This window comes from Salvelinus namaycush, unplaced genomic scaffold, assembly GCF_016432855.1.
Source record: "Salvelinus namaycush isolate Seneca unplaced genomic scaffold, SaNama_1.0 Scaffold21, whole genome shotgun sequence".
Lineage (NCBI taxonomy): Eukaryota > Metazoa > Chordata > Actinopteri > Salmoniformes > Salmonidae > Salvelinus > Salvelinus namaycush.
The window spans coordinates 298,485-310,018 of NW_024058897.1; the positions used below are offsets into that span (position 1 = coordinate 298,485).

At 38.9% G+C, this 11,534-nt stretch overlaps 1 protein-coding gene across 1 annotated transcript; it reads right to left on the reverse strand.

The window, feature by feature from the left end:
* Positions 1-1,420: 1,420 nt before the first annotated feature.
* Positions 1,421-6,164, reverse strand: LOC120038186 (GTPase IMAP family member 9-like). Its single transcript, XM_038984046.1, has 2 exons — positions 5,975-6,164; positions 1,421-2,172 (listed from the first exon to the last, which is right to left on the reverse strand). Exons 1-2 carry the CDS (start codon positions 6,162-6,164, stop codon positions 1,421-1,423), a joined length of 942 nt encoding a protein of 313 aa, XP_038839974.1.
* Positions 6,165-11,534: the final 5,370 nt, after the last annotated feature.

Genomic DNA, 11,534 nt, shown 5'->3' on the forward strand with positions numbered 1-11,534 from the left:
TATGGATGTAAAAGGACTGACCATCCATGATGTCAACATTATAGTTTTGATGTTTTAAGGGCTAGTGTGTGTTTACATTTACTTTGTTCACAAACATTGGAGTAAAACAAGCTTATATTTGGGTTCTTTGAACACTTGAACTAAGCTCATGAGACATTTGTAAGTTATATTCTTCAAGAATTAATGGGTACATTTAATTAATTTATAAGTCTTAAAATGGATGTAGCAACTGCACATTTCCCCTTTAACCTGGGCATGTTTTATCATTAAATACAGGTCAACACACTTCCCCTTTAACCTGGGCATGTTTTATCATTAAATACAGGTCAACACACTTCCCCTTTAACCTGGACATGTTTTATCATGAAATACAGGTCAGCACACTTCCCCTTTAACCTGGGCATGTTTTATCATTAAATACAGGTCAACACACTTCCCCTTTAACCTGGACATGTTTTATCATTAAATACAGGTCAACACACTTCCCCTTTAACCTGGGCATGTTTTATCATTAAATACAGGTCAACACACTTCCCCTTTAACCTGGGCATGTTTTATCATTAAATACAGGTCAACACATTTCCCCTTTAACCTGGGCATGTTTTATCATTAAATACAAGTCAACATCAAGGTTTCAATCAATCAACAACATCTTACATTTCTCTATTTTGTAAATAATCTAAAAGTATTACAACATTTTAAATAAATGAATTATTATGTAATGAAAGACAGTAATGGTGGGCACCAAAATCGATAATTCAATATGATATCGATCAATATGAGCGTTTCTTGACATAGCCTTATCCTTGCTGTTAACCTTAGTGTATGTAAAAGAGCATACATGACTGTTCCTACAGGCACAATACCTTCTCACAGGCTCAACTTATCATACATATGTAACTGCCTGCTGATGGCCATCAACAGGCTTCAAATTGTATTCACTTGGTTGGGTAAGTTAGAAAAAAGATATAACTGATATAGATTTTCCATATTAGTGCCCATCACTACCTAACATCATGTTAAACGTACGTAACAAAGAAAATAAATAAATGTGATTAGCGAGCAGCACATTGAACAACTTTACATTACAACCATGATTACAGCTTCAACACATCAGGTATGGAAGCCATGTTGTACAAATGTACTGTCTCTTCCTTTATGTGAAGTAAAAAAAATAATTAACTTAATAACTTTAATGAATGATTTAGTCATTTGGTTAAATGCAGTGACATAACCAAACGAGGGTCAAGGTTAAACCATATCACATCATAAATAATAAATCGTGCAAAGCATAATAGCAATAATCATTTTGGTCCTTCAGGGCTTATTTACAGACACTAATCGTGTAGTTAATTATTGTTTTTCTTCTTGGTTACAAGCTCTGCTATCTCTCCTCCTATAACTCTTGCTGCTCCTATCCCTATAATGAAACCATTTTTTGGGCTTCTAGACCTACTCCTAATGCTATAGCTCTGCAGCCAACTCCTACACCCAACTCTAACAACTGTCTGTTCCTGATCTCTTTCTGAGCCTTCTCATACATCTCATTGGTGTAGTGTTTTCCTCCATTACGCTTCACCATCTCCTCTATCTTCCTCAGCAGCACTCTGACCTGGGTACGGTCTCTCTGCTCTCTGTTGTTAAAGACATGATATCTTCCTCCACAGCTTTTGACCAGTGTGTGAAGTTCCTGACTCTCCTTCAGAAACTCCTTTGCTGATTTTCCCTCCAGCTGATCTGCACCAGTGAATAATACCATAGTGTAGTCAGAGGCCCCTTTTCCATAGTTGTCCTGGATGTACTCCACAGCTTTTCTTTGCTCCTCTGTGTATCTATCCAGTCTGATCACCAGCAGGAACACATGGGGTCCTGGGACTGACATCTTGATGCATCTCTCTATTTCTACTTTATCTGTTCTCCAAAACTGTTTCCACATTTTATAAATCAAATATGTGTCTGTCAATGATATGTCACTGATCCCAGGAGTGTCGATGACAACAATCTTCCTCCCATCAACCACTCCACTCTGTTTCTCACACTTTTCAGTCACTGGATTTGGACTCATGTCAGAAGTAAACAACTCTCTCTCCAGGATGGTGTTTCCTGTTGAACTCTTCCCTGCTCCAGTCTTCCCCACCAGAACTATCCTCACTTCAGCTGGCTGCACAAAACCTGTGGAAAAACAAAATGCAATGTAGTTTCAACATTGTCAGTTACTAAATTAATTAAATTAGATTTAACAGTGACATTATCAGTTACTAAAGTCAATAAATTAGATTAGCAGTGACATCATCAGTTACTAAAGTCAATAAATTAGATTAGCAGTGACATCATCAGTTACTAAAGTCACTAAATTAGATTAAGTGACATTGACAGTTACTAAAGTCAATAAATTAGATTAAGTGACATTGACAGTTACTAAAGTCAATACATTAGATTAAGTGACATTGACAGTTACTAAAGTCATTAAATTAGATTAAGTGACATTGACAGTTACTAAAGTCATTAAATTAGATTAAGTGACATTGACAGTTACTAAAGTCAATACATTAGATTCACAGTGACCATATTCAGCTATAAGAGCAACAGTCAAGCCTACCCCTCTATGCAACATTAATTCAAGGATTACATAATTTAACAGGGTGGATATTCCTTCGAACTCATAGCCTTTTTGACTGTTTGTTGTGTGCAATTATGTGTTGAATGTGGGGAGGCCTCGTGGTTAGAGTGTTGGACTAGTAACTGAAAGGTTGCAAGTTCAAATCCCTTAACTGACAATGTACAAATCTGTTGTTCTGCCCCTGAACAAGGCAGGTAACCTACTGTTCCTAGGCTGTCAATGAAAGTAAGAACTTGTTCTAAACTGACTTGCCTAGTTAAATAAAGAAAATAGGTGATCCATGTTTGTATTCCTCCTTTCAGGTTTACAATGTGATTGTGCACACCTGTGCCCCCTGCTGGATGCAATGAAGGTAGTGGTTTTTTGAAGGTCTTGTCAGTTACTAAAATCAATAAATTAGATTAAGTGACATTGTCAGTTACTAAAGTCAACACAGGTTGTGATTTTTTGAAATATTGGAGGATCATTTGGTGAAGCAGATGAAAGACATTTGCTGTTGCTTTGGTGTGTCAGCTAGGAGGCCAACAAGGTAAAATGTGACCTGTTATTTTGAATTTATAAAGGCTCACAGAACTGTATCCATTTTGTTGGTCTAAGCTTATTGGGTGCATTGCAGCGAACAAGCTGAACTTCACATGTATCGCTGTGTTAATGCTGGTTTCCGTAAAATAATACTTCTGGGAGATTACACTAAACTAATAGGGGTTGCAATGAAAAGAACACCAGAATAAATGATCAGCTGATCTGACATTGTTAGGGGGTCAAGCTGGATTGATACCAGTAATGGTGGGTGTGTAAAATCACTGGGAAAGCCAGGAAAAAATCCATCTTACAACCTATGTGTTGAGATAATTGTGCTTTCTCTATCACCTGTAAGTAAACCATGCCCAACCCTCCAGTAAGTCAAAATGAGACTGACTTCATGACAAATTATCCAATTTACACTTAGTCAATTTTGACACTAGAATAATGTTTCTGACTCCTATATAGACATTTTGGCAAGCATCCACACCAGCAGACAGTTTATTGTTCTGCAGTACACCTGTCAATCAAAAGATCAACACATTATACTGCACGCTCTTTAGTCTGTTACCAATCAAATGTACATGTTAATAATATCTTCTGATTAAGATTATTATCTCATATTTGATCAAAATTCAATCTATTAGCTCCCAAAATGTAAGTAGAATAAGATCTTGGTTCCTTTCTAAACATAGCAATGTGAATGCAAAGAGGACTTGGTTCACAAAATAGTTCAACTGAACTGGCAAAAATCATTCAAAGGCAAGGGCAGTGTGAATACAGAGACCTGAGTTCTTATTTCCCCCCAATAGTTCTCGTTGAAAAGGACTGAGATCGGGTATTTGAAAGAGGACTATGTGAAAACACCCTTACACGAGCAGAACAAAAATGACATTTTTCCTTGCAGCTCGGCCTATTCAGCCTGACATCACGAGGACCAATCCCTCCCCCTGCCACAGTCAGCAGGACAACGGTAGTCAGAACCACAGGTAACCTCTAAACCAGTGTTGCTCATTCCTGTTCTGTGGAACTCCAAGGGCTGCACATTCTATATAGAACAAAAATATAAATGCAACATGAAACAATTTCAAAGATTGGAACACTCTGTCATATGTCAATCCAGAGCATCCCAAACATGCTCAATTTGTGACAGTATGCAGGCCATGGAAGAACTGGGACATTTTCAGCTTCCAGGAATTTTGTACAGATCATGGGGGCCATGCGTTATCATGCTGAAATATGAGGTGATGGGCCTCAGGATCTCGTCACGGGATCTCTGCATTCAAATTGCCATCAATAAAATGCAATTGTGTTCAGTGTCCGAAGTTATATCAGTGTCCTGACCATATCAAAACCCCACTGCACCAAGGGGCACTCTGTTCACAACATTGACAACAGCAAGCCACTTTCCTGCACAACGCCAGACACGTGGTCTGCGGTTGAGGCCGGTTGGACGTACTGCCAAATTCTCTGAAACAACAAAAGCCGCTTACGGTAGAGAAATTAACATTCAATTCTATGGCAACAGCTCTGGTGGACATTCCTGCAGTCAGCATTCCAATTGCACGCTCTCAACTTGAAACATCTGTGGCATTCTGTTTGGCAAAACTGCACATGTTGCATCTGTGTCATGATCATGCTGTTTAATCAGCTTCTTGATATGCCACACCTGTCAGGTGGATTGTCTTGACAAATGTGAAATGCTCACTAACAGGGATGTAACTAATTTGTGCACATTTGAGGTTTTTGTGAATGGACAATTTCTGGGATCTTTCTGGGATCTTTTATTTAATCTCATGACACTTAAAAAAAAAATTGTTCAGTATATGTATTTTTCTATTTCCTGTTTGAAGTATGATCTGTTTCCATGACCACGTACCAAGTTGAGGTCAGCTTTGACTAACTTATTCGACAATCTGTTTGCTACTGTCACGCCCTGACAATAGAGATCCTTTTTATGTCTCTATTTTGGTTGGTGAGTTTGGGTGGGCCTTCTACGTCTGGGTTTCTATGTTGTCTTATTCTTTGTGTTTGGCCGTGTGTGGTTCTCAATCAGAGGCAGCTGTCTATTGTTGTCTCTGATTGAGAACCATATTTAGGTAGCCTGTTTTCTCACTTTGAGTTGTGGGTGATTATTTTCTGGTTAGTGTTTGTTGCACCTGTCAGAACTGTTCGTTGGTCGTTTTGTTGTTTTTGTTTGTGTATTCATCTTGATTAAAAGTATTATGAATACTTACCACGCTGCACCTTGATCCTCTTCTTCTTCTCCCGATGACAATCGTTACAGCTACATGGTGTACTCTGACATGTTTATTAATTATGACAGAATAATGTGATCTGGTTTTCTGTGCATTTGTTGGCTTTCCCTCTGAATTCTCAGAATCTTTCTGACTATAAAGGAATCAAGACTTACACACCGAACCATGTCTCATCTTCCTCCAAATGTAAACGAGCTGTAGAAGACATAAAGTAAAGTAATATATTCAGGCTCAGATTGACATCCTGTATAGTTTTACTTATTTAATGGAACTTTTCAAAATGTTTTTTTGTGAATCCCACTACATAACTGTTGTTCACCCCTTATTTGCGTTTCAGCCTCCTGGCAGAGGAGGCAACCAGGTGTTTGGCTAAAATGACCTAGTACTTGGTAGAGTTCATAATGCTGTTGACCTTAACCCTTTACACCCGTGGGAATTGGATACTCAATTGTGTTCTTTCCAATTACACACATGTTTTTAAGAAAATCAACTAGGTCGTCAATGGAAGAATGGAGTTCAGCTAATTTATCATTATTCTTTTTTTCTTTTCAATTTTCAGAGAGACTTTTGTTACCATCTTGAATTTCCAGGAGGAGAGTAGCAAGCATGACGGCATGCTCGTAAGAGTCTGCTGAGAGCAACAGTCTGGAACTGTCGTCTGAGTTATGAGGGCTAATGCTAATCTTGCTAGCTGTAGCATTATCGTTATCTTGGGAATCAACGGCGTTTTGGTCGTCCTTCTTGCCTTTCGGTCGGAGGTCCATGGCTCTTTGGGAAGGTAAGTACTTGACAATTTATCAGCCGATGTTAGAATATTGTTTCAACGTTGTTATTTAGGTAATAATAGAATAACTTTGAAGAGCTCGGTTTGTCAACGTCTGCTCAGCTCCGCTGCATCACGTGCTCCTCTGTCTGATGCTTTTAGGCGCACAGTTTTATGAAATTATTGAGACACACACATGACTTGAGGGAGTCCAACTGCAATTGATTTGATTTTGCTCAGACTTGCTGAGGTTGTGTTAAAAAGAAGACTGCAGTGAGCTGCATCAGCTGTGTCTCTCTCCTTCCGGCTGCAGCGACCACCACAGAACATCAACAGTGTTTGTCATGCTGTCCGTGTTGCTGAAGCTGCTACATAATTACAGACATGTCTTACTGAAAAGTTCTGTCACCAAAACCCAGTCATTTTGTTTAAGAAAAACATTCCCTTTTTACGTGACATGTATGCATTGCATGCACATGATCAATGAGGCCTGAATTATAGCCTATCATAATTGCATCAATAAATTGGTTATAAAAAAAATCGGAACACCGCACCACGTGACAGCAATATGGATCAGGAGGACGAGAACTTGAAATGGGGGAATGTTTACTGGGTGCTCAGGAGGGAAAGGGGAAGCCATATGTGTAGAAAAAAATTGACAGATTTGTGGAAGCTACTGGAGATCAAGAAAAAGGAGGAAGGTAAGAAGCAAGTGCATATGTGTCAAGAACTGCAATGCTACTGCGCTCCAGTTTCCCGTGTATCAAGAATGGTCCACCATCCAAAGAACATCCAGCCAACTTGACACAACTGTGGGAAGCATTGGAGACAGTATCCCTGTGGAACACTTTTGACACCTTGTAGAGTCCATGCCCCAACAAATTAAGGCAGTTCTGACGGCAAAAGGGGGTGCAACTCAATAGGACGGTGTTCCTAATGTGTTGTACACTCAGTGTATATTGAAAATGTAGGACTAAGTAAGTTACGGCATAGAGACAGCTAAATAGGATGCATTCTTTGGCCTAAAGATCGATGGTGGTTATACAAGGCTGCTATACTAAGCCTACTAATGACATTACTTATTGTTATGATGATCACTAATTGTAATAATAAGAGCGAGAGCAAATAGGTTCTGTTAAATATTATTACAATATAATTTTTCTAACCATTTGAAACAGTGTAAACAACACTAAATAAATCATAAGTAATACCAGAGATGCTGCTCCAACAAAACAAATTCTAAAGCCTTTAATTTGTGAGATTGCTTTACCCGACATGTTGTGGATGTGTGAGGCTTGGAGCTCACGGAATCAGTTATTAATCATTAAAAACCTCTTAAGGATTGGCCCCTTTTTAATTTTTTTTGCCTAAAATGACATACCCAAATCTAACTGCCTGTAGCTCAGGCCCTGAAGCAGGATATACATATTCTTGGTACCATTTGAAAGGAAACACTTTGAAGTTTGTGGAAATGTGAAATTAATGTAGGAGAATATAACACATTAGATCTGGTTAAAGTTAATACCTAGAAAAAAACATGCATTTTCCCAACTTTGAAATGCAAGAGAGGCCATTATCTGACATAGGACTCTAGCTGCAATTTAGGTTTTGGTGTATGTGCAAAGTTTTAGATTGATCCAAATAATCATTGTATTTCTGTTCAAAATGTTGCATCAAGTCTGCCCAAGTACATAACTGTGCTCTCTCCTCAAACAATAGTATGGTATGTTTTCACTGTAATAGCTACTGTAAATTGGACAGCGCAGTTAGATTAACAAGAATTTATTATTTCTGCCCATATAAGATAAGTCTGTCCTGGGAAATGTTCTTGTTACTTATGTAACAGTATTGCTTCCGTCCCTCTCCTTGCCCCTACCTGGGCTCAAACCAGGGACCCTCTGCACACATCAACAACAGTCACCCATGAAGCATCATTACCCATCGCTCCACAAAAGCCACGGCCCTTGCAGAGCAAGGGGAACCACTACTGCAAGGCCTCAGAGCGAGTGACATCACCAATTGAAACACTATTAGCGCGCACCACTGCTAACCATTTCACATCGGTTACACTCACCCCCCTTTTGACCTCCTCTTTTGACGCAGAAACCAGTGATCTGGGTTAACAGCATCAATGTAACAGTATTACTTGCATCCGTCCCCTCGCCCCGTCCCGGGCTCGAAATAGGGACCCTCTGCACACAGACAACTGACACCCACGAAGCATCGTTACCCATCGCTCCACAAAAGCCACAGCTCTTGCAGAGCAAGGGGAACCACTACTTCAAGGCCTCAGAGCGAGTAACGTCACTGATTGAAACGCTACTAGCGCGCACCACCGTTAACTAGCTAGCCATTTCACATCGGTTACACTTACAAAGTCATGCTAATCACATTAGTGCAAGTTAGCTCAACTGTCCCGATGGGGGACACACCGATCACGTAGAGGTTGATCAACTTCTTGATATGCTACACCTGTCAGGTGGATTATCTTGGCGAAGGAGAAATGCTCAGTAATAGGGATGCAAATAAATGTGCGCACAAAATTGGACAGAAATAAGCTTGTTGTGCCTATGGAAAATTTCAGGGATCTTTTATTTCAGCTCATGAAACATGGGACCAACACTTTACATGTTGCATTTAGATTTCTGTTTATTATATAATTTAGACAGTCTGTGTCAGAAATACACAAACTACTTAAAAATAACTGCAAATGACCTCGATCCATGTTGGCATATCAAAACAAAAATATTAAGTATTTTAATTTTGGGACAGTTCAAGTTCAGTTTGGGACATTTTAAAATTGTACTTCGGGAAGGTACCGGGACAGTGAGGAAGTGAGGAAAAAAGTCATCACAAAATTGAGGGGATATTCACTTTTTGTTCCACCAGCCAATGTGGAAGGTAGATAAAAAGTCAAATCTACCAACCACTCAGATTTGTTACCCTACAATTTATTATTTCTGCCCATATCTTCCGATGTTTCAAAACTTCAAAATGTAGTAATAGTACAAATGGGTCATATCTTCATTTTATTATTGTGACTTTTAACCAATGATTTTATATTCTTTTTTTACATTCACTGTACTTTTCGTTGCATTCGTTGACATAATTGGAAAATACTCTGGAAACATTCAGTAGCATAAGAATAATATTGTAAATTGGGTTCGGTGCAACAAGACAAAATTACAAGGGTTTGAGTGAGCTGTCTAATTGCTGTTTCCTAGTGGAAACACCTCTCAAATGTGCACGGTTCCTTAGTATTTTCAAAGCACTTTTAAGACTCAAAGAAGAGTCATCACCTATATGGTGCTTTTTTTTTTAGCTTTGCTATCTGTGCTGTTGAGGAACTAGAGAAAACACTTCTAGTTTTGTTTGGAACACAGCCCTGCATCCCTGCCTTTACACAACTGTTTACGCAATAAAAAACGACCCATTATAAATCGCAATCTGTGTCAGGTGGGCTTCATTTAAAAGCTTGTTCTATTGACAACATGACAAGCTAAATGATGAAATACGATCTTAGTGATGGGCTTTCACAAGGCAATTCAGAGTAGGAGATGGTAATTTTGCTGCTCATAGAATGAAGTCATGAGTGCATTCAGATGTGTGGTCCACTGCAAACAGTGTTAAACGTTGACATTTAGTTTAATGATATGGAACTGTGAAGTGCACATTTGGACTCAGATGTTTGGATTGCTTATATGACATTGAAGTGGTATTTATTATAATCCTCAACGTCTCATCTTCCCAAATACAGAGAGTCCTCATTTACAGCATTTCCTTGCCCAATTAGCGGGAGGGATGGGGGCATCTTCTTGTCGTGCTGGAGATCAGAATGGCTGACAGCTATGGTGGAACATTTACAAGACTATATTCTATACTGCTTATGCATTTAATGATCGACCAGTACTTTTCCACTCTGACTGCCAGCCTGGGTCATGTCGCTGGTCTTTACGCTAACAGCCGATTGGGGGTAATCTTGTGATAAGGCCTTTCTGTATACTGAGGTTGCAGCTTTGTGGAAAGGTACAGGAAGACAACCGTTGTATCGCAACAGCAAAAAGCCTTCACACTTCTGCTGACTGCTACGTAAACAAAGGTTGTACTTTTTTATAAAAACTGAGACCCAACTTTGTTCGTTGGGCTCTTAACTCTGCATCATTGAGTGATTGTTAACCACTTCAGAATTGCAATTCTTATATAAAAGTTGTTGTTTGAAGAATCTACAGTCTCTCCCTTTTGATTAGAATTTCCACAATAGTCAAAACCCATACAGAGCTGTGAAGAGGAGACCCTGAGCTCTGTCATGTAGCCTATAGCATGTTACTGTACAGAAACTGCTTTCCAATTTAGGTGCTTACCAGTGCCCAAATCTTCAATTTTTAACCTAAAATGAGTACTGAGTGTAAAGGGCTAGGCTATAATGCCCGAGGGAGTATAGAATGTGGCCTGTGCAGTAAACTTGAATAAGAGTTAAATACTCTGAACTGACATAATAGACAGGTATAAAAGCACAATGGTAGTACTCACTTGGATGATCACTTCTTGCCCTTCTGTTCATCTTCTTTCTTGCGTTTGCACTTGAAATAGCTGCAGTCTGTAGTTTGCCAGCTCCAGTGGTTTTTCAGTAACACTTGAAATGGCTGCTCTCTATAGTTCTTATTGGCTACTTCAACGGGTGTGTCCTTAAGTACAGCATCTTGTTTATATAATATTCTGTTCTCTTATTGGCTATCCTACTTCTACAGGTGTGGCTTGAAGAACAGTAAACACTGTAACTGGTTTTGATTTAATGACTTCATCTATTCTAGACTCACTGTCCTTCTCATAAAGAGGTGCATTTCCAGTAAAAGGTGTGGCAATGTAGCTTTGGTACCAGTCTGTTTAGCTAACATTGTACTCTTGTGGCGGAAAAAAAGTTATGCAAATACATTTGCTTAGAAACCTAATATACTTCTCCCATGGGCAAAGAAACTCAACAGGGGTAATATGAATGTACAAATTGTTCAAACAGATCCAAAAGGAAGATGGAGTCATTGAGCCAAAAATGTTTAACATATTACAGTCTATTTGGTCCAAATAATGATGATCCACGCTTCTTTGAAAATAATTGTAATAATTGATCAAGTCTACAAGCAATACAAGATTCTTATTGTGGTGGGAGATTATAACTTGGTGTTAAATACCTCAATGGACTGTAAAAGGAAATCACACTACAAACTATCACCCTTGTGCACTTAAGGAAATCATGAATATCATGGATATGTAAGAACTAGTGGATTTCTGGAAGGTTAAATACCCTGACCTAGTGAGATACACATGACGGAGGTTTAATCAAGCTAGTCGTCTTGACTACTTTCTTATGTCATTC